The 23667-nt window shown below is 37.0% G+C and overlaps 2 protein-coding genes across 2 annotated transcripts in view; one reads left to right on the top strand and one right to left on the bottom strand.

Annotated features, from left to right (window-relative positions):
• Nucleotides 1-1459: 1459 nt before the first annotated feature.
• Nucleotides 1460-13183, top strand: traf3ip2b (TRAF3 interacting protein 2b). The gene is made up of 9 exons (XM_079857830.1): nucleotides 1460-1667; nucleotides 6626-7161; nucleotides 9314-9362; nucleotides 10521-10585; nucleotides 10729-10826; nucleotides 10919-10987; nucleotides 11076-11192; nucleotides 11838-11912; nucleotides 12138-13183. Exons 2-9 carry the CDS (start codon nucleotides 6639-6641, stop codon nucleotides 12285-12287), a joined length of 1146 nt encoding a protein of 381 aa, XP_079713956.1. The 5' UTR covers nucleotides 1460-1667; nucleotides 6626-6638; the 3' UTR covers nucleotides 12288-13183.
• Nucleotides 13184-15027: 1844 nt separating this feature from the next.
• clcn4 (chloride channel, voltage-sensitive 4) overlaps nucleotides 15028-23667 on the bottom strand; it is a 16655-nt gene continuing 8015 nt past the window's right edge. Inside the window, exons 8-12 of the mRNA XM_079857807.1 lie at nucleotides 23550-23667; nucleotides 20908-21094; nucleotides 19690-20085; nucleotides 18217-18433; nucleotides 15028-15376 (exon numbers count right to left, since the gene is read on the bottom strand). The exon at nucleotides 23550-23667 is cut by the window's right edge and continues 428 nt beyond it. Coding sequence (XP_079713933.1) covers nucleotides 15286-15376; nucleotides 18217-18433; nucleotides 19690-20085; nucleotides 20908-21094; nucleotides 23550-23667 — 1009 coding nt within the window. The 3' untranslated portion in view covers nucleotides 15028-15285. The remainder of the gene's footprint in view (nucleotides 15377-18216; nucleotides 18434-19689; nucleotides 20086-20907; nucleotides 21095-23549) is intronic.

Genomic DNA, 23667 nt, shown 5'->3' with positions numbered 1-23667 from the left:
TTTCACTAGTGACCATTTTAATTTCTGATATCTGTAATGTGATTGTTACCAGTAAGAAAACTATTTTGGACATCTGAAATGACTCTCCTAATTATTGATATCAGAAATATATTTTCAGATATCAGAAATAACAGATGTAACATGGTGAAATACATTTACAGATATCAAGAATGAACATTTCAACTAGTGAAAATTGAGTTCTTGAAATCAGGAATTTATACATATTTTTATTTATATTATTTATATTTATGAATATTATATTTTACTAGTAAGAATTGTATTTCTGATATGTGAAATTAGAATTTCAACTAGAAAGAAAGAAATTCTTGACATCAACAATTGAATTCGAAAGGCAGTTTATGGTGACTTTTAGCTAGTGAAAATACAATTACAGATATCAAGAATTATAGTTTTTACTAGTTGAAATTTAATTCTTGATATCAACAATTCGTATTTCTGTAAGAGATGACGTCATTGTTGATATCAAGAATTAACATTTTTACTAGTGGAAATGTAATTACTGATATCAAAAATTGCCATTGTTACTAGTAGAAATCTAATTCCACTAGAAACAAACCTTGTTGTATTATTTTAATTTAATACTATGAAGCTGCTTTGATACAATCTGTATTGTGAAAAGCGCTATACAAATATACTTGACTTGACTTGACTTAATTCCTGATGTCAATAATTAGCATTGTAACTAGTGTATAATTGTTGATATCAGGAGTTCATATCAGGGGTATGTTTTCACAGGATTGTAAATGTAACACAAAATTTTGTTCATTAATATTTATTAATATTAAGCATTTAGTAATTTATTTGTAATAAACCTATTTAAAAAGTGTTAGGACTATTTATGTTAAATTATGTTTTTTAAACATCATGTTGTGTGTGCGTGTTTGTGTGTCGCCAGTGTTGTGTAAGGTAGGCACAAGGGTGGTTTTTTGTGTTAATTTCTATTTCCTGTTGCTGTGCAGGCTCTTTTATTGTATATGACAGTGCAAACAGCCCAATAACCCTTTTATTTAAAGGCTTAATTTATGTCCAGTAGACCGGTCCATTGCATTACGATTGAAAGCAGTATCAATAATGTCAAAAATGTGATATCCAGTCAAGTTCGGGTGCGTGTATGCTGTTAAATAAGTGTTCTCATCGACACGCTTGTTGTGATTCGCTGAGTTTTATAGACTTGGTATTGTTTCTTATTTAAAAGTGGTGAACCCCCGAAATGAATAAATGTTAAATCGGCTTGCCATACTCCTTGCGCCTTCATTTTTATTTAAATTAATTCTGAAATGCAGACTACCCAAATGCTTGTTAAAAAATATTTTTCACCAACGTCAAATAAAAAGAATGAAGATTTAAAATATATAAAGTTTTATATCATGTTTGGCGCTCAACAATAGCTGTTCATCATGTGTTCACGCGTTATGTATTTTACTCCTCCCATCATCATTATCCTCCTCCGACGACACACACGAATCCAAACGCGCTTTGATAACATGTCGTTTGGCATTGAATGCTGACATATTAAGTTATTATCGAAATATGCGTTATATTCTGTCTAAATCGTTGTCAAAAGGGAGAAAACAAGAACTGAAATGTCAAATGAAAGAACTGTCTGACTTCCTGAAGTGACTGTGACTCCTGCTGCTCGCGCTCAGGTGAGTTTATCAAGTTTCATAAATAATAAAAGTCACATAACGACGAGGAACTAATTTCATATTATTTTAGTACATAACATGTCATTTCTTTTTTCATATGTGCAAATAATCAGAATGTTGCCTGTTCCTCAAATATAGTAGCCTATATAATAAAATATTGATCATAATTTTAAAAAATATCCATACAAATTATTTTGTCATACCAAATATGTTCCCGTGAAAAAGTAATTAATTTTTCTGTGATTTCATTACAGTTCATTACAAATGTAATGCTTAAAATGTATGTTTTTGATGTCACCTTCTCCCTTTACACATCAGCTCAAGAATAACTTATGCAATTGGATATTGTTTATTTGAAAGAATTAAAAGAGCCGTTTCATGACTATCCTTCTATTGTTGTTCAACTGGTCGAGGTTGATTTGGGACTTGTAAGTAATGCAATACTTTTTAGAGAGAGTAATTAGTACAGTAATCGAATTACACTGTTAAAGATGCAAATAGTAATTTATCCAACACTATCTATTAATAAAGATATAATTTTATTCCCCTCTTGGCTTATTTGTCAAGTGTCTGGAAACATTTGAATCAGATTATCAGTGATAAAGCACAAATACTCGTCTTTTCTTTATCAAACTGCCAAACGATTTCTTCCTTTTGCCTCATTTTCATTGACTTTGCTTTGATTGAAAACTGATAAACCCCATTACCACTTCACTACATTTGTCACGCTTTAGTAAGACAGAATCATGGTCTGTGTTGTGTAAAGGTTGATCTTTTGTGTAACTGTATAAAGGTTAATCTTTTGTGTAACTGCTTGCATGGCAGAATCTCTCCGTCTTGTGGTCTGCACAGTTTTGCTTGAGCTGCAGAATCTTGGCACACAGATAAAGAGTCATAATGCAGTGTGTCCTATTTAGGGACGCTGCATGGGTGGATGTTACACTAAGGCCTATTTTTTTTCCCAGTAGAAACAGTTCTGACCTCTTTCTTACGCCGCCATACCTGGTCACTGACAGCTTTCAGAAGTCATCTTGGTTTCTGTCTGTCTGTGAAGATTCACTGTTCATGCATGTGCAAACATGTACTCGTGACTGAACATATGCATTAAAATAACTGCAGTCCCTTATTGTATGAGTAGCACTTATGCGTTATGTCAACTGTACTCTTCTCCACATGCTCTGTTTTACAAACATGTCACATGTAGACTCTTGCAATGGAGTCGGTATTTAACCAACATACATACTTATAATGCATACTCCTTGTTTGCCTACAACAAGAGTTTAATGTGAGCGTGGGAGTCAGGAGGACAAAACCTTTTTAGGCTTTTTTTCATCCAAAACAAAGAATTTCTAGAATAGACTATGAACTTCTGTTATGATTCTTTACTTGGGTTTTTGCGCACACTGATCGGTTGTTGCAATTGAAAGTCAAGCATGCTTTGTTATATTTCACAGATAAAACAACAGCATATGAATGTGGAGTGACATAAAGCAGAATAAATGATTTTTTATTTATTAATTAATATTCATTCATTAAATCTCAAAACTATGAACCCCCAAAGGTTGGCATGGTGATGAAAAAAAAAGTGCACTTTGTGTAAAAACACTAAGAACCTGGAAGGAAGACCTTTGGGAAAAACTAGGGCTGTGTCTGAAATCGCACCCTATACCCTCATTCACTATTCCCTACATTAGTCCACTAATATAGTCCAGTTGAAGGAGTGAATGAAAACGAGGAGTGCTTGTTGTTTAATAGTCATTTGAAACTTAGCAATCTGGCAGCTCCAGTAGTAATAAAAAGATTGTTCTTGAACTCTGTCTTCTATAAACCTTATTTAAATAATTTAATAATCCGTTAAAAAGGAATTTATACCTGTATGAAATTATGCTGTACCCACATTGGACCAGCGGTTTGGAAAATTAATCTTCTGACCATCGACTTCTCTAGCCGACGCCGTTGAGTGTACATCGGTTGTACACTCATTATAGCGGTGCATTGTGGGATTGAATGAGTGCACTGTGGTTTCGGATAGCACTACAAATGGCTGTTCCCTCAAATAATGCCCTATTTAAGGCTATAGGGGGCGGTTTTGGACACAACCCTTGGAAACGGGAATGATTTTAGTTGTAGGAACACCTTTGGTGGGGACTAAATGAGCTCCTACTTCAGAGTCAGGTCTAACCTAACACGATAAGACCTACCAGTGACGTAAGTGTGCGCTGATTGACCGAATGCATTCGAAACACCGACACCCGCCATTTAAAAAAAGGCGTGTAAATATAATTTACATATACGAACTCCACGAACATGGAAAACCGCGATAGATGGACCGACGCCAAAGTCCAGGCACTTCTTAACCTTCATGCTAAGGTTAATGTTGCATGCTACGTCGCTTTCTGCCGGCTTACGTCTCTTCAGAGTTCATGCTGACCAGGAAAATGGCCCGAAGAGAACATTTAGGCTAGTTCGTCCGAAATCGCATACTCTCTTGAGTAGGAACTATTTTGAATAAGTGATTACTTCACGACCACTAAAAAAGTATGTTCTATATAGTGTAGTATGAATATAATCTGGACGTACTACATTTGCCATATTGTCATCATCATGTGACCTGTCACTGCCATTCACAAATCATCTCCCGTGGCCTCATGGGATAGTAAAGTGTCCATCGTATACTAGGTCATCCAGGTACTTTTTAGCCTACTGTTTTATGAGTACTGTGAATCTTCTTTTGTTACATACTGTTTTTCACCTACTATATAGTAGGGAAGTGTGTGATTTTGGATGCAGCCATAGATTTGTCGAATCATACGTCATCAATAGCGGTTCACTTCCGTGATTTAGTATGATACCAGAGTTCACATGAACCGTACCCCAGTCCACCCTTTTTATGCGGACTCGGGTACGGTTCGGAAAACAGCGTTCACATCATCCAAACGAACCGAACTCCAAAAGTCCTAGTGAAAGCACCCTATAACAACCCGGTGCGAAAGATGATAGGGAAACTACACTGTAAAAAGCACATATGCGACGTAAAAGTTCCTGTCTCTCTGTGGTCTCTATAAATCCCATGGCACTTCTCATAAATAATGGCTTGCAAACTATTGCATTCCCTTGAGAAACTTTACATTAGCTCCCAAGATATTAGATAAAAAGCCAAGTCTAACTCGTTCATTGTAGCGGACAAAGCCGTTTCAAACAACTGGTGTTCATCCATAGCCCTCTTGCAATGTTTACTAATGACTTCGGCGTCACAGCGCTGTCCAGGGCCGGAGTGGGGCCACTTTTCAGCCCGGGAGTTTCAGGCCCAAGACCGGCCCACTTTTTCCATGGTGGAATTCCAAATTAACGCTTTTTCCAAATTGGATAAATGAAGCAACAGTTCAGCTCTTACTATTGTGTAGTTTGTATTAATACCGTGGTTCAACAAATAATGTAAAAGTTAAAGAGGCTATATGCGATTTTCTGAAATTTAAACTCGCGACTGACACCTGTGGCCAAAAAACGGAACTGCTCTTCCTTTCTGCTCGCTCTCGTACGTGCACACTTCACAAGTCATCCGCTGCAAAGAAGTCAACATTATGTTTACAGAGGTAAGAACAGTCAAATACATATATTGTTTGAGAAACCAAGTTTGTTTGCTGACTAGCGGCGGTGGCAGAGTGATCTGAAACGTTTAACATGAACGCGCTTGACGTCACATCCGCAGACAGCGCGGGAAAAATCCGACCCGACAGAAAATAGGAAAAATAGGATACAGGCTTATAGGTGCACCCACTGTGAGCTGACAAGGTGTCAGTATGCTCATCAGGAGATGTTTGAGTCATAAATGGTAAAATAAAAAGGCTATTGTTACGTTTATTTTGGGGAAAAAGATGCATATAGCCCCTTTAAATAATAATTCACTTAGACTTTATAAGAAGCAATTGCGACTTTATTTCACGCAATTTTGACTTTATATCAGAATGTAAACTCGCAATTGTGAGATAAAAAGTTGCAATTATCTTTTAAAATGTTTTATTCTGTGGCGGAAACAAGCTTCCATACCTCCTGGCCTCTTCCTCCCATCCATCCTCCCTGACGCGTACCGTTACGGTAGGGCCGGCCCAGCTATCGGTAGGCGGTGCCGCGTTAACCTGCCTGAGAAAACGTTTTGAAAAGACGGCTATGGACCCAACCAACTCTATAGGAGGGGAGGAGAGAACTCCCTCACATGGTACAACCCATGCAGAAGCTGCGCGCTGCGATGTCAGAATGCGTAACGTGTGTAGCCTAATGTAACTAACGTGACAAATATGAAAAAAAATGGAAAAAAAATCCTCGACCGGCCCAAAAGTGAAGCGGCCCACCGGGAATTCTCCCGATTCTCCCGATTACCCACCCCACCCACGATTTTTAGATTATCAAGACAGAATATGCTAATCAATGACTAGAAGATAACTACACATCAGCTTCATAAACTCATCAACTAACCATTCAGAAATGTCCTGTTGCTTCTACATGTTGTCACTTCTTCTCGAGTCTCTCCATCATTGTCTGACTCCGGTTTGAACATGAAAAGGCTAAAAGTTTTTGAAATTTTCAGTGCATGTCTGTGTGAGGTAAAAGGACACGAGCTGTTGAAGCTCCGTCTCTGTGCCGGGAGCAGCAGCTCATTTGCATTTAAAGGGACAGACACAAAAACTGTGCGTTTTTGCTCCCCCTCAAAAAGTGACAATTTTAACATGCTATATAAAAATATCTGTGGGGTATTTTGAGCTAAAACTTCACACACACTCTCTGGGGACATCATTATACCACCCCTTTAATGAGCATCATTACTCGACGCCAGAGTAAACTCGCTGAGCAAATTCAACTTGTGCTCTCGCGAGAACTCTGGATTTCCAGGGTAGCTCCGTTAGGGGCTCCGCACAAAACCACAGAAGAAATGAATGTGCTGTTTCTCATCTTTTATACAGATACCTGACCCACATGGCCCATCAGTACTCGTCTCTAAACTGTCCAGAGGAGAATGACGAAACCACGAGTGAAGATTTCGAGTCAGACCTGCACCCAGACGTCACCAATAACCGTTCCACAACCATGCAGATTATTCACCAGCATAACGCCGAGAGTTACGCTCACTCTTCAGCGTACGCCCATCAGACGCCCTTCCCCAGCTGGGACAATCACAAGGACTGGTTGTCCTCGGATTCTCCTCACAGTCTTCCCTCCTGTCTTCCCTCTGCGGTCTATCACACACTCTCAGAGAGCAGCTCGTTTTTTCCCAGCAGGCCTCACTCTCTTCCAGGCAGTTGTAGCCCGAGTCTAGAGCATCCAGGATCTTTGCATTCGTTTCCTCCGTCTGTGAACACACACCACTATCCCTCGCCCTCGCACCCCAGCGCTTACATGCAGTGTTGTGGTCAGTGTCGCCCTCCTCCACGTCACATGACCCCCGTTCATCATCACTGTGGCTCCAGACCGGGACATCAGCTGCCCTTCAGACCCTCAGGTGCGTTACAGGAGAAACGTATCATAATGTTTGAAAGTTTGGGGTTGCTTTTATTCAGTAAGGATGCATTATTACAGTAAAGACATTTATAATGTAACAAAAGATGGTAACACTTTATTTTACAGTGTCCTTGTTACATGTACTTACCGTAGCAATAACAGTAAATTATGCATAATTACATGCTACTAACCCTCAACCAAACCCTAACCCTATAGTAAATATGTAGTTAATTATTATTACTTAGTACTTAAATATATAATTACAATGACACCTTAAAATAGTGTAACCCACTTTATTTGTGTCTTTATGTTACATGTATTTACCATAGTAATAACAGTAAATTATGCATAATTACATGCAACTAACCCTCAACCAAACCCTAACCCTATAGTAAATATGTAGTTAATTATTATTACTTAGTACTTAAATATATAATTACAATGACACCTTAAAATAGTGTAACCCACTTTATTTGTGTCTTTATGTTACATGTATTTACCATAGTAATAACAGTAAATTATGCATAATTACATGCAACTAACCCTCAACCAAACCCTAACCCTATAGTAAATATGTAGTTAATTATTATTACTTAGTACTTAAATATATAATTACAATGACACCTTAAAATAGTGTAACCCACTTTATTTGTGTCCTTATGCTACATGTGCTTACCATAGTAATAACAGTAAATTATGCATAATTACATGCAATTAACCCTTCAACCAAATCCTAATCATACCCTAACCCTATAGTAAGTACATGCAGTTGCTTAATATTACTCAGTACTTAAATATATAATTACACTGTAACAATGACATCTTAAAATAAAGTGTAACCAAAAATATTTCCATTTCAAAATTCTGTACTTTTGAACTTTCTATTCATCAAACAATCTTAAAAATAAATGTTTCTTGAGCAGCAGATCATCATATTAGAGTGATTTCTGAAGGATCATGTGACACTGAAGACTGGAGTAATGATGCTGAAAATTCAGCTTTGATCACAGGAATAAATTACACTTTACTGTATATTCACAATTTAAATTGTAATAATATTTTACTGTTTTTACTGTATTTTTGATCAAATAAATGCAGCCTTTGTGAGCAGAAGAGACTTCTTTAAAAAAAAAATATTACAGACCCCAAACTTTTGAATGGAAGTATTCCTCAACTTAAAGGTTTAAATGCAGCACTTTGTTCATCAAAGATCCATTTTTTGTTATTTTTATAGGGTTCTTGAGGTAGTATATGGTTCTTTTGGAGGTTAAAATATTGAAAATATGGCCTAATTGAAAATATTGGTTCTCCAGATGCATATTTTGATTTCTGGATAGTTTTCTAAAAAAAACTATGGATTACTAAAGCAAGCTGTAAAATGTGTTTGTTCTAATTGAGAGAAATGGAAAGAAATATGTTCCACCCATCATACTCACCTCTATGTTGTTCCAAAACTATATGACTTTCTTTCTTCTTAGAAACCGAAAGTAAAAGCTGTTCAAAGTGCACAAAAAAGGGTCAAAATGTTGATGCGGTTGAGTATGAGAACTTGGCATGTTGCATTTGTTCATGTGACACTATCAAACCTGACACAAGGCATCTAAATGCAATCATTTTGAATTGAACACAAGCGTTTACACTCTCAGAAAAAAAGGTACAAAAGCTGTCACTGTGGCGGTACCTTTTCAAAAGGTACACCTTTGTACCTAGAGTGCATATTAGTCCCTCAAAGGTACATATTGGTACCAAAAGTGTACATATTAGCTCCAAAAGTGTACATATTAGTACCTCAATGGTACATTGAGGTACTAATATGTCCCAGTGACATCACTGTCCCAGTGACAGCTTTTGTACCTTTTTTTCTGAGAGTGTATGTACAAAAACAGTCTAATAAGTGGGTCAGAAAAACACAATGGTTTAAAAAAAAAAAAAAAAAAAAAAAGTTAAAACAAGCACAATCAAGCCCAAAAGACCTAATTCATACACATTTTAAAAAACTGTCGAGGATATACACAATAAAGCCAAAGGCTTAAATGGCGAGTTATGGTGAGTAAATGACAGACTGTACACGTTCGTTCACCCATGAACTCTCAGAATCACTGCTATATGAATGTATTCTATGCGTATACATTTTTGTTTGCTTTATTTTGCAGGTCTGATGCAGTACAGACAAGTGGATACACGAAGTGGATATTCTGAAAAGTGAGTCCTTTTACCTGCCCATATCACTACAACCTAACACGTATGGTCCAGTCATAAGAAAAGACATTGCTTTCAAATCTTGCAATTGTGAGTTTATCTCAAAAAGTCAGAATGGCAAGTTTTTGGAATTGCAAGAATTCAGAGTTTATATCAGGGTTGTCGAAAGTGCCTGTACTTCGGTACTGAAATTTAAAAAATGTGAGTATTCTTCTAAATCTGCAGTATTAGTAGGTAGTACTGATTACTGTGTGTATTTGTTACCCGCCGATAAACACTGCTTTCAAAAGCTTCCGTGTGTACTGGCCGGTATTTGCTGTTAAAAACGGGAGACGCTGGTCAATGGAACGTAAAAAAAGCACATGTTTTTTATGAAGTATAAACTTTAGCGCCGTGTGTTAGATCGCTGTGTCGTGCGAGAGATGCTGCAGAAGACGCGAGACCCGAGCACAAAGGTTAAAGACGTCCAACTAGCGTGTTTACATGGAGAAACAATGGAAAAGTAGTGCATTGAAATGGAAAAACGCTTTCTGTGTGAAGAGCATCAACGGTTTCTATTTACAACGTGTTTTTAAAGTGTTGATCATTGTAGCCAATCACAGGCGTATCTGCGTATCGCAGTGGCCAATCAGAGGCGTTTTAGTGTGTCAGAATCCACTCAAAAAACTGAATAGACCTGTCACTTGTTCTATGTAATATGTAGGTTTCTTTAAAATCATTTTATTACAAATTTTTCACATGATCTTTTTAGAAACAGTGTTTACTTATAAACATTTGAAGGCTAGATGCTGTTGTAGGCTATTATGTACTTAAGTATTATCATCATCATCATAAATAAATAAAAACTATTTAATTAATATACTAAACTAATATAATATACTAAACAAAAAAAAAGAGGTTGCAACAATTTGTTCTATGGCACTGAAATTAGTACTGAGAACCGCAATTCTACAAGCAATTCTGACTTTTTTATTAGAATTATGAGATATAAATTCACAATTGTGAGAAAGTTTTTTTATTCCATTGTTGAAACAACTAATGAAGAAAGAGTCATTCATTTTAAAAAAAAATAAAGCTTGCAAATTGTAAAAGTTTACAATCATGTCAATCTACTCATGCAGTGTTTGCTGAGGTGTAACTTCTGTGTGTGTGTGTCCTCAGTGGTCATGCATCTCTGAACCCCAGACAGGCCAGTCAGTGCATCACACACCTGTCACAGGAACAGAGTGAGTTCTACTTCCTGTCAACACAACCATATGACCTAGAATAACGAAAATACAGCCAGGTTAAATGCTGAAGCCTCAGATTAGCACGTGTGCTCCTGTGTTTCGCTCTTTCACACGTGTGTTGTTTATTTTTCCCCACACAGGGAAAGTGTTTGTCACATACGAGGCCGACAGTGAAGAGCATCTGAAGGAGATCATTAAGTTTGTGGCTTTGCTCAGGAACAACGGCTTTGACACGCATGTACAGCGATAATCATTTAAAATCACAGTTTTCCAATGAATCTAGACAGTTGAAGTGGGTTTGGACTGATTCTTGAGTCTTTGTGCACACAGATCGATGTTTTTGAGCAACAGCTGAACAGCATCAGTAAGATCGACTGCATGGAGAGATATCTCAATGAGGTAAATATACAGACACAGGAAGTGACATCATCAGTGGCGTCATCTAAACACCTACAATTATTGTCTCTCTCTCTCTCTCTCTCTGCAGAAAGATTACCTAATCATCATCGTCATCAGCTTGAGGTATTACGAGACAATATCAGGCATTAATATCAATATGGACAGTGACGAGAGAATGTCAAACACAGTGTACATCCACAAACAGGTCAGAAAATAACAGCTCTCCTCCACAACCTGCGAACAATCACAGCTGATTCCTGTAGATTAACGTGAGCATGCACTGTGATAAAGCACGAATGCATTGAGCACACAAACATTGATTGCATTAAAATAATATTAATTATTATTATTATTAATACTTTTGCTGATTCCAGTGGTGTGAGCATGCAATGTGATATTTAATAAGCACTAACATACATTGCACAGAGAAATAGTCAATGCATTCAAATAATAATAATAATAATAATAGCAATGATAATAATTATTATTATTATTGGTACTTTTGCTGATTCCAGTGGAGTTTAATGTGAGCATGCAATGTGATATTTTAATAAGAACAAATGCACACACAAATATTGAATGCATTCAAATAATAACAATAAAAAACTTGTTTAATTAAATTAAATTATTTTAATAGCTGCTCTTCAGGTTTGAATAAAATAATTTCTTGGAGGAAATATTTCATTGAGGTCATTACAATGCATTCTGGGTGTGCATGAGCTGTGACGAATACGTGTGACAAAACAAGCCTGACAACATAATCGCGAGGGTTTGGTGAAGGGAGTGTGTTGCTCTACTTTTGTCTGTTAAACACACTATACTAATATTTGTGTTCGATTCCCTCCATCAGCTGCAGAGTGAATTCATTCAGAACGGCTGCAGGAACTACAGGTTCATTCCTATTCTGTTCCCAGGGGCTAAAAAGGTTTGTGAAGTTCAACAGGTGCGACTTTTACCCGAAGCATTTCAGCAAATCAAAGCATGTTTGTAAGCCTCTAATGCACTGAACCGGTTAATCTAGTCCCACACGGGTTCTCTACTCTTCACCGTCTAATAGACTCACAAAGCAAAATATCAATTCAGCTTCTATTTGCAAACATAGCAAGGTTTCTCAGGACTGACGCAGGACCTGTTATCTTCTCGTCCTCAGAGTTACGTTCCCGCCTGGCTGCAGAACACACACGTCTACAGCTGGCCGACAGATCGGGACGATATTCTCCGCAGGTTAATGCGTTTGGAGAAATACAAACCTCCTCCGATCGGCCCTCTGCCGACGATAGTCTCGGTTCCCCTGAGTTAGAGCCGGAGACGAGAGCTTCAGCGCTTCAGTCGCATACTTCTGTAACATGCTAGTGTTTCTGTAGGACGCAGTGTGGATAGTGTGTACCTGGATGACCTGATGCACTCGACTTTACATTTCCACCATGATAAGTTAACTGGAACAGATATGAGCCAAGATTATTAAAGGATTAGTTCACTTTCAAAAAAAAATTGCTGATAATTTACTCACCCCGATGTCATCCAAGATATCCATGTCTTTCTTTCTTCAGGTGAAAAGAAATTAAGGTTTTTGAGTCATCTTCATTTATATAGCGCTTTTAACAATGTAGATTGTTTCAAAGCGGCTTTACAGAGATAAATGGATCATTTAAGGTAACAGAGGTTGTTTTAGCTTTATAGCGGTTCTTGAATAAAGATATTTTCCAGCTAAAGTTAGTTTTGATTGATTCGCTTCCGTCGCAACGATCATTAGTTATGAAATTAGAGACCACTAAGACGACACCGTTCTCTCTACACAGACTTTAAACGCGAACCTGTGAGAAACGCTGATGGCGCTCACGTGCGCATCAAGAATTAATTCTATAGTTATGCGCATTTGAATATATTTTCGCAGGTTTGTAATTCCCTACAAACCAAGCCTTAACAAACTACTGGTCTGGCCTTAAAAAAAATTATACAGAACTTTATCACTTCGCGGTAGATACGCGAAACCGAAATTATCCTGACGACGCTTTATCTGTAGAGTGGGAAAGGGATCCTCTATAGGGCGAGACTAGTTGGCACTTCAGCACTGCGTTATCATCGGGTCCAGGCGAAGGTCCTTCGTCAGATCTGGATATGGCCCGGATCCGAGGAATGTTGAGGAAAACATTCCAGGATTTTTCTACACAGAATGGACTTCAATGGCAACCAACTATTCCAATGTTCAAAGAAGGTTTCCAATTTCCATCTCAATGCAGCTTCAAAGTCTCGACACGATCCCAGTCGAGGAATAAGGGTCTTAACTCGCGAAACGATCGGTCATTTTCTGTAAAAAAAATTTTTTTTTAAATAATATATATATATATATATATATATATATATATATATACTTTTTAACCACAAATGCCCATATTGTACCTTCTCTGAGACGCGCCACGTATTACGTCATCACGGTGGAAAGGTCACGAAAAAAATAAAAATAATAATAATAATAATAATAAATTAAAACAAAGATGTCGGACGATTTTGAAGTTGGAGGAGAAATTGAGATGACCTTTTTTGCTCTTCCCTACCTTTCTGAACCGGAGTACACAGACAAATAAGATAGATGACGTGACGCACGACCTTTCCAACGTGATGACGTAATGCGTGGCGCATCTCAGAGATGATACACGACGAGCATTTGTGGTTAAAAAGTATATAATTTAAATTTCTTTTTTAGAAAATGACTGATTGTTTCGCTAGATAAGACCCTTATTTCTCGACTGGGATCGTGTCGAGACTTTGAAGCTGCATTGAGACGGACATTTGAACCTTCTTTGAACATTGGTTGCAATTGAAGTCCATTCTGTGTAGAAAAATCCTGGAATGTTTCCGTTTTCCTTCATTTATTTTCGACTGAAGAAAGAAAGACATGGATATCTTGGATGACATGGGGGTGAGTAAATTATCAGCAAAGTGAACTAATCCTTTAACATGTTTTTTGATTTATTTGATTATATATTATTTGAAATAGCAGTATAACAATTTTACTTCAGAAATGATAACTAGACGCCACTCACATGTGACAATGTAGCATACTACTGTTTGAAATGTTTATCATTGCATACTGTATCCTTATCCCATATTTTATTAACGTTTTTTGGTAACACTTTACAATAAGGTCTCATTTTTAAACATTATTTAATGCATTATTTAACATGACCTTACTATAAGCAATATATTTTGATAGCATTTAATAATCTTTGCTAAAGGCATAGTTCACGTTAAAATGAATATTTAGTCATAATTTACTCACCCTGGTGTTGTTCTTATGTGGTGTGTTAAGCTGTCATATTAAGAGTTTTTCTATTAAACTGTGACCTGTAAAAGTTACTGTACAAAGAAACGCAGTAGCAGATTATTCTCTCGTTTTTATAATAATAATAATCAGATGTTTTGGTACTTCAACATTCTTCTGCATTGAATACATAAATATATGCACATTTATGTATAGTGCCACAGTTCTCAATTTTCAAAATGTTTTTATAGTATTCATATAATATAAAAAAATCGTACAAAAGCATTTAACTCGCTGTGTCTTTTAAGTGTGTCTTTTAAGTCATGTATCATTTTCATTGTACTTTGTGAAATATTTTTTTAATTAAAGAGTGTAATAAAATAATGCAATGACAATACTATTTATTAATAATATTTTTTATTATTATAACACCCTCAGTTTTATGTGCTGAACTGGAGTAGCAGTTGGACATTAATATCTGTAACAGATGCAGTGTTTCTTTAACAATGACAATATTCATGTTTCAATACAAGAGAAAAAAAAATATCACCATTGTTGATCAAAACTAACATTAACATTGAATGAATAAATAAGGACAAAACACATAAATTTAGTGTTGGAACGCTCACTATCGTATATACAGCGGATTAGGATTAGTAGTATTTTTTCCATTTTGACCTTTAGCGTTGTGATATATTATTTAATAAACAAATATAATAAACTCACAAAAAACTGACGTACCAACGAAACGAACTTCATCTGCACACCTCGTGTCCTGTATAGCAGCTTTTGCTTTGAAAACACAGTAAAACCTGTCATAATGTCTTTGCATTTTCAATGCAAATCATCAGCTTGATCATCGGCTTACAGTAGTGCACGTTAAATATAAATATGGCAAAAGCAGCTGTAAAAAAAATCAACAAAACAACAACAGAGGAAACCAACACTCATATCTACACTCCATCCTGTTTTGGCCACATGAACATGTGCGTTTAGTAACAACAGGATTGTGACGGTTCACTTTGTTCAGGTTCTGCTAGTTGAACATGATGGATTCAGGATCCTGGTTCATCATTTGCGCCATGTGACGCAGAACATCCTTCTTAGTAATGATTCCAAGCAAACGTCTGAAGTAAGAGAAACAGTAGTTTAGTCATCAACCGTTTTAACCATATCTGATTAGAGACAGCTCATGCTTTTCAAGGTGATTTTATCACACCTGTTTTCATGTTAGCCTGATTTAATCTGTCAGCTTTAAGCCAGGAAGCTGAACAACATCATATAGTTTATATGACATATAATAGTTTGTATAGGCTATAATGACATATACACGCTACTTTGCAAAAGTTTTGGGTCGGTACGTTTTATCTCTTCTGTTCACCAAGGCTGCTTTTATTTGATCAAAAATACAGTAAAGAAGTGAAATAATATTACAATTTAAAATAGCTGTTTTCTATGTGAATATACAGTAAAGTGTAATTTATTCCTGTGATCAAAGCTGAATTTTCAGCATCATTACTCCAGTCTTCAGTGTCACATGATCCTTCAGAAATCACTCTAATATGATGATTTGATGCTCAAGAAACACTTCTGATAATGTTGAAAGCAGATTAATATTTTTGTGGAAACCGTGATACATTTGGTTTTTCAGGATTCTTTGATTAATGGAAATGTTCAAAAGAACAGCATTTATTTGAAACAGAAATCTTTAGTAAGATAAATGTCTTTTAAACACTTTGTGTCTTTGCAGAATAAAAGCATTAACTCCTCCTTTTTTTTTTTTATCTTAACCCAAAATTTTAAATGGAAGTGTATCAAGGTTTCCACAAAAATATGACGCAGCGTTTTCAACATTGATAATAATCATAAATGTTTCTAAATCCTCATATTAGAATGATTTCTGAGGGATCATGTGACACTGAAGACTTTGATCACAGGAATAAATTACATTTCACTGTATATTCACATAGAAAACTGTGATTTTAAATTGCAATAATATTTTTACTGCATTTTTGATTAAATAAAGCAGAAGAGACTTCTTACAAAGACATTCACTCTAATATGATGATTTGATGCTTAAGAAACACTTCTGATAATGTTGAAAGCAGATTAATATTTTTGTGGAAACCGTGATACATTTGGTTTTTCAGGATTCTTTGATGAACAGAAAGTTCAAAAGAAATATCTTTACTGTCACTTTTGATCAATTTAATGTGTCCTCACTGAATTAAAGGATTAATTACTGACCTCAAACTTTTGAAAAGTAATTTATAACACTGCCAAATCAAGTGACTAGTTCATCCTCTAAACTAAAGCAATGGCTGCAACATGATGTCTATTTCTGAGGCAGTGAGCTCGGAAGCCCCGCCCACTGCAAAATCTCATTGGCCACGCCTCGTGTATTTGAAAGGGAACCTATTATCCAAAATAAGATGCAAAATAAGTCTCAGGTGTCCCCAGAATGTGTCTGAAGTTTCAGCTAAAAATACCACACAGATTTTTTTATTAAAGCTTGTCAAATTTGCCCCAATTTGGGTGTGAGCAAAAACACACCGTTTTTGTGTGTGTCCCTTTAAATGCAAATGAGCTGCTGCTCCCGGGCCCCTTTCCAGAAGAGGGCGGAGCCTTTACAGCTCGTGCTTCAGACACTCCAGCAACTACACAACTGGAGAATCTCACGCAGACAAAATTGTCAGTAGCATCTTCAGACTCAGAAAGAACTTACAACTTCTAGAATGCAACTGGACATTTCTAAATGGTTTGTGGATAAATGTATGTAGTTATTGTGGCCCCCTTTAAAGAGATGGTTCGAAGTAAAATCAACCTAGGGTCCTTTGCACCATGACCTCGAGCCAAACACCCCCCAGAAGCCTTTTCCCCTTGGTCGAACATTATTAAAGTTAGAGCTTATTTAGAGATATCAGCCGGATGGCTTAGTGCAGGCGCTAATGGATCCAAGGCTGTATCTGGTAAATTACCCCAGTAATAATGCCCAGAATGGGACCAAACTTCTACAGTAGCACAAATAGGTTCTGTACTTATACAACGAGGCATTGGAAAGTTTGTAAGTACATCAGGAGTTTATTTAAATAACACTTGCCTGATGACTAATGCTACCGCTAACCTGATGCTAAGCGATGTATAAGGATGTAGTGTAACGACGCTCAGTTCCAGGAATGCACTAATATTTTGTTGGTAGTACCAGTTTATAACAATTATTAGTTAACATTAAGTTGTCAACACTTCGGAAAAAATTATAATTCGTCGTTACACTACATCCTTATGCATCGCTTTCTGCCAGGACTTCTACAGGCTTTTCCCAAACCCCTGAAGTGACGTCGACGTCCGGGTTAGTGGTAGCATTAGCCATCAGGCAAGTGTTATTTAAATAAACTCCTGATGTACTTACAAACTTTCCAAAGCCTCGTTTTATGAGTACAGAACTTATGTGTACTACTGTAGAAGTTTGGTACCATTCTGGGCATTATTAGTGCGGTAATTTACCAGATACAGCCTTGGATCCATTAGCGCCTGCACTAAGCCATCCGGCTGATATCTCTAAATAAGCTCTAACTTTAATAATGTTCGACCAAGGGGGAAAAAGGCTTCGGGGGGGTGTTTGGCTCGAGGTCATGGTGCAAAGGACCCTAGGTTGATTTTACTCCGAACCATCTCTTTAAACATCACATACACGTTCAGAGCAGGGATTGAAATTAATCAACTGTGGCGAGTAACGCTGTCAAATCACTTATTATGTTTGATGAATGTATGAAATCCAAATTTATAATATACATACACACACACATATGACGTAGTTAATCTGGTTTATTTCTTTTTTCCTTTCTTATTTTTGGCGATTTAGAGTTTCTGAATGGCCGAAGTTAATTTCAAACTCTGGTTCTGAGATAATCTAATCTAAACATATGCATTTTTTTATTATTAGTTGCCTAAAAACAGTAATTCTCACCCGCTGCGTGTGACCAGACACTGGCGGAGACCCAGCTTGCGGAAGATGTCCACCACCGTCTCCATGGGCGTGTGATCGGTGACGGTGAAGGGACTCAGGTTCAGGATGCGTCTCAGTTTCAGAGGCTGAGGGTTCGTTGCAGGAATCTGTGGAGCGTCTTCGGTGAAATACACCACGGAGTTACTCACCACACCGTCCTGCTTCTGACGCGCCGTTTCTGAGGAGAGGCGATACATTTATGATTATTAACATCATACAGTATTTCATACTAGGACAGAGTATTCGCCACTTACATGTATATCATGTACCATATTCTTTTGTTTCTTGTTTTCATACTCATGAGAAGCAAAAATGCTGATTTTTAAACTGATTCAAGGATTCCTCTTGAACCAGAATATTAAAAAAATATTATATTCTTAAAGAATATTAATCAAAAATGTTTCTTGAGCATCAAATCCTCATATTAGAGTGATTTCTGAAGGATCATGTGACACTGAAGACTGGAGTAATGATGCTGAACATTCAGCTTTGATCACAGGAATAAATTACATTTTATTATATATTCACATAGAAGACAGCTAGTTTAAATTGTAATAATATCTCTCTATTTTTACTGTATTTTTTATTAAATAAACAAAGCTTTGGTGAGCAGAAGAGACTTCTTTCAAAAGCGTTAAATAATTTAACCGACCCTGAACTTTAGACCGGTAGTGTATATAATTCATTAAATTAACACTGGGTCATAATTAACTAAAACTAAAACCTTTTTTTAAGTATCATGAAACAAAATAAACATTAACTAAAATAAAATATAAAAAAATTAGCTGCCAAGGCAACATTTCTCATTTTAGTTAAGTTTAACTTGAAGAACTAAAATAACTAAAACTAATAAAAAAAACTGAATCAAAACTATATAGACAGTTAAAAAAAAAAACATAAAAAAGTACTAAAATTAAAGCAAAAATAGAAAAAATAAATAATTCAAAATATTAATAAAATGTATAATAGTAGCCTATATCAATAATACTAAAATAGCACAGATGAACACCTGATGACACAATCATATTATTATATGCACCAATATTGACAATATTATTTAATATAGTATATTTTATAAATGCCAATTATTTTACTTCTTGAATCTACTTGACTACAATGACTGTTTGAAATGATGGTTCCTCTGTAATATCACAGCAAATGACACCAAATATTGTAAAAAAAGCTAAAAATCAATCATTAAAAACACAATCCATGTAAACAGATGAAGCCCAGTGTCTTTACGACCTGATATGAACATTATATTTGATTAGTTAAGGTTCGTAAACTGAAAAATCAACAAGTGTGCAGCACATTCAAGCCAAAGCAGAGTTCAAACTAAAACAATCGTATATAAAGACACATCAGATTAGGTGATGGAGGAAGCGTAGGCTGGTATTTTGTGGTCTCGTGTGTGTGTGTGTGTGTGTGTCTTACTGATGGCCAGGATAAGATCCCGTCTCTGCACGAAGCCGATGAGTCTCTCAGATTCCCTCGAGACGACCACAGGAAAGCCGTTGTAGTCGGTCTCCTTGATGAGCGTCTCCACGTCCTCCACGGTGGTGCTGTCCTGCGTGAGCACCGACAGCGGAGGCTCGTTTCGGCGCGGGCGCATCACGTCGGTGGCCAGCGTGCGGTGCGTGAACTCGTCCTGGTCCAGGTACGGGTAGCCGTTGAGCTGGATGTGAGCCTCATAAATGCCCTCCTTACCGAAAGCGTCGGCCACCCACTTACTGGTGACGGCGGCCGCCATCAGAGGAACGATGTACTCCAGACCGCCGGTCAGCTCGAACATGATGACCACCAGAGAGACCGTCATACGCGTCACGCCGCCTGGACAACAGACAAACACTTCACTTCTGCACTTCCACGGCTCGTGATCTACGCTACCGGTCTCGTCTGCTCACAATGCTCCATTTATTTGATCAAAAATACAGTAAAAAACGAACAAGATTAAAATAGCTGTTTTCTATATGAAAGTGTAATTTATTCCTGTGATCAAAGCTGAATTTTCAGCATCATTACTCCAGTCTTCAGTGTCACATGATCCTTCAGAAATCACTCTAATATGATGATTTGATGATAAAGAAACACTTCTGATTATTATCAGTGTTGAAAACAGCTTCATATCTTTGTGGAAACTGTGAGGATTTTTTGATTAATGGAAATGTTCAAAAGAACAGCATTTATTTGAAACAGAAATCTTTTGTAAGATAAATGTCTTTTAAACACTTTGTGTCTTTGCTGAATAAAGGCATTAACTCCTCCTTTTTTTTTTTTATCTTAACCCAAAATTTTAAATGGAAGTGTATCAAGGTTTCCACAAAAATATGACGCAGCTGTTAAACGGTTTTCAACATTGATAATAATCATAAATGTTTCTAAATCATCATATTAGAGTGATTTCTGAAAGATCATGTGACTCTGAAGACTGGAGTAATGATGCTGGAAATCCAGCTTTGATCACAGGAATAAATTACATTTCACTGTATATTCACATAGAAAACTGTGATTTTAAATTGCAATAATATTTTTAAAGCAGAAGAGACTTCTTACAAAGACATTACAAACACTTTTGACCAATAGTGTAAATCAGCAAAACTTTCACTCATAAACCACCTCTTGATCTGAAGAAATCGTTATGTAATGTCTTACCTAAACATGCAGCGGCGCCGACCATGGCGTATAAACCCGGCGTCACACAATCAGCGCCCGGGCGGCACCAGTTCTTAAATATGATCCAGTCATGATGATGGTACGCCATCTGCTCCACTGCAATGCCCACGATACGCCCAGCGATGGCACCCACCGCCATACTGGGAATGAACAGACCCGAGGGGATCTGAGGGGGAACATCAGGTGACGAGGACGACATTAGTGCTGCTCCGTTATGGCCAAAATCATGACTATTTTGGTAAATATTTAACATGACTCATTGACTTTGGAAAAATCATGCATCTATTGAACTTTAAAGGAGCATTGTAACTTTTGGCCCTCTAACGGTTCAAAAACTGCATGCATTTTGCAGAAGAACACTGTTTGGTTGTGCTTCGGGTCTGCGTGTCGATGAATATGATTCTTTTTCATAACTAAAAGTGGGAGAGAGAGGAATTATCATAATGCTCATAAAACATCAGAGATATAACCAGTTTAGATGAAAGGATCTCAAGCTGATTAGCTGAAGACGTTACTGTAGTTTTACCCATTAATAGACACGATACTTCAATGTATTTGTCATTGAATCGGTCATTCAAGAGATTTGTTCAAAAACACTGATTCATCCAGTATTGAAACATGTAAAGTATTTATGAGTGAGTCATTGAATTATTTATGCAAGAGATGTTCAAAAACGCTGATTCATCCAGTATTGAAACGTGAAGTATTTTATGAGTGAGTCACTGAATCATTCATTCAAGAGATTCATCCAGTATTGAAACATGTTAAGTATTTATGAGTGAGTCATTGAATTATTTATTCAAAAGATTTGTTCAAAAATGCTGATTCATCCAGTATTAAAACATGTTTAGCATTTATGAGTCATTGAATCATTCATTCAAGAGATTTGTTCAAAAACACTGATTCATCCAGTATTGAAAATTGAAGTATTTCATGAGTGAGTCATTGAATCATTCATTCAAGAGATTCATTCAAAAACGCTGATTCATCCAGTATTGAAACATGTTAAGTATTTATCATAGACTGTAAAAAAATATGGACGTAGTGTCTGTGACGTCACCCGTAGGTTTCTGAAGAGCATTTTTGAAGCCTAAAGTGGGCGGAGCCGTCCGTCGCCATCTTGGCCTTGTGTCACTCCCGGATAACAGAAAATAGGCAAACAGGCGGAGCGTGAGTGGAGCTGAGGAGCCTGGCCTGGCTATCTGAAATCACCTAGCTCGAAGTGATCGAGTTAGCTGATGATGTAAAGCCAATTAAACGTTCCTATTTTTGCCCTTGAAATATTATAATAGTTAAAAGACATGGCTACAAGTGAGACTGTGTATTACTTCGAGAGTGTTTGTGTATGAAGGTGATTTATGTGCATACATGTCCGTCACTCTTTCATGGTCCGTCAGCGCGGCATCGCTCAAGTTCGTAGAGAGCTTATTCAGTCCATTTTAAATTCTGATTTTGGCTGTCTCTCAAATGGGTTAAACCATAGATATATTGCCTTTGAAGTGCAAGTAAATGTGCTAGAAAATCGGCGCTCATTCATGTGCATTTATTGCATGGACGGAGAAAGCGCCGACGCCTGCATGATTTCATCTGACGGTACATAAGCATATTATAATCTATCTGTTCTGTGAGAGCAGAACGAGCGAGCCTTTATTGACGTTTTAAATTTGAAAACCCCAAAAAGCAACGAAATTGTCAGACATCTATTAGTGCATGTTCACAGAGGAAAACAACTGAAATACAGCGCTGGTTGTTCTCTCGAACGATACTCGACGACAACGACAGAATCCAAAGACGTGGGCGAAGTAATGGGTGTATTAAATTGTATGAACTAATCCCGAAAAAAAGCACAAACACTGCAGAGATGGCAAGTTCAGCAGCAACATTTGCTGAGGTGAAGTGACGGCTAGTAACAGCAGACAAACGGCTAGCATTGACAGCGGCAATCCATCTGTCACTCAAGTGGCCACTGGCCACACCCTTAAATTTAAATATTAATCAACTAAACGGACGAGTTATAAAATAATTCACCCCCCTCACAGTTGTTATGAAGGGCAAAATTAGCTGTATAGACCAAAGCCACATAGAGATCCAGGCTGTAAACATATTTTTTTCTGCTGTAAAGTTGGTAATTTTAACATGAGGGAGATACAGATTTGACTCACTTCTGCAGCCAGGCCAAGCAGCCAGTTAATGAATTGCAGTTTAACTCACTTCCGTGTTGGTTTCAAGAGAGAGACGGGGAGGTTGCCGCTTGGTATTTATGAGTGAGTCATTTAATTATTTATTCAAGAGATTTGTTCAAAAACGCTGATTCCTCTAGTATGAGTAAGTGATTGAATCAATCAATCAAACCAATTTCTTTTAAAAATTCATTCTAATTAATTAAACATTTTAAAGTAGACTGCTTAATATTTTGTCCGAACCTCTGGTAATTTACATGTTATTTTATTTAGTTGTCTGTTCAGAATCGTAATCTCTATTTGAAACAAAACGAAAACGTGATTCTCAGTTTTATTTATGTATTACGCATGTAAATGTATTATTGTTTATATATCATGCAGCTCTAATATCATATAAATAACACCACTGCCTTTGAGGCGTGAGAAAGCCATCACGCTCACCTTCATGCCGAATGTGAAGATGGTGATGACGATCTTGAAGACGAGCGCGAGCGTGAGCTGCCAGAGGGCGCTGTAGACCCCGGGCCCGGCGGGTCTGTCCGGGATGTCGTCCACGGGA

This window comes from Squalius cephalus (genome assembly GCF_949319135.1).
Source record: "Squalius cephalus genome assembly, chromosome: 22".
NCBI classification, from domain to species: domain Eukaryota; kingdom Metazoa; phylum Chordata; class Actinopteri; order Cypriniformes; family Leuciscidae; genus Squalius; species Squalius cephalus.
Note: the sequence above shows the minus strand (reverse complement) of the source record. Positions and strands in the feature narration are given on the sequence as shown.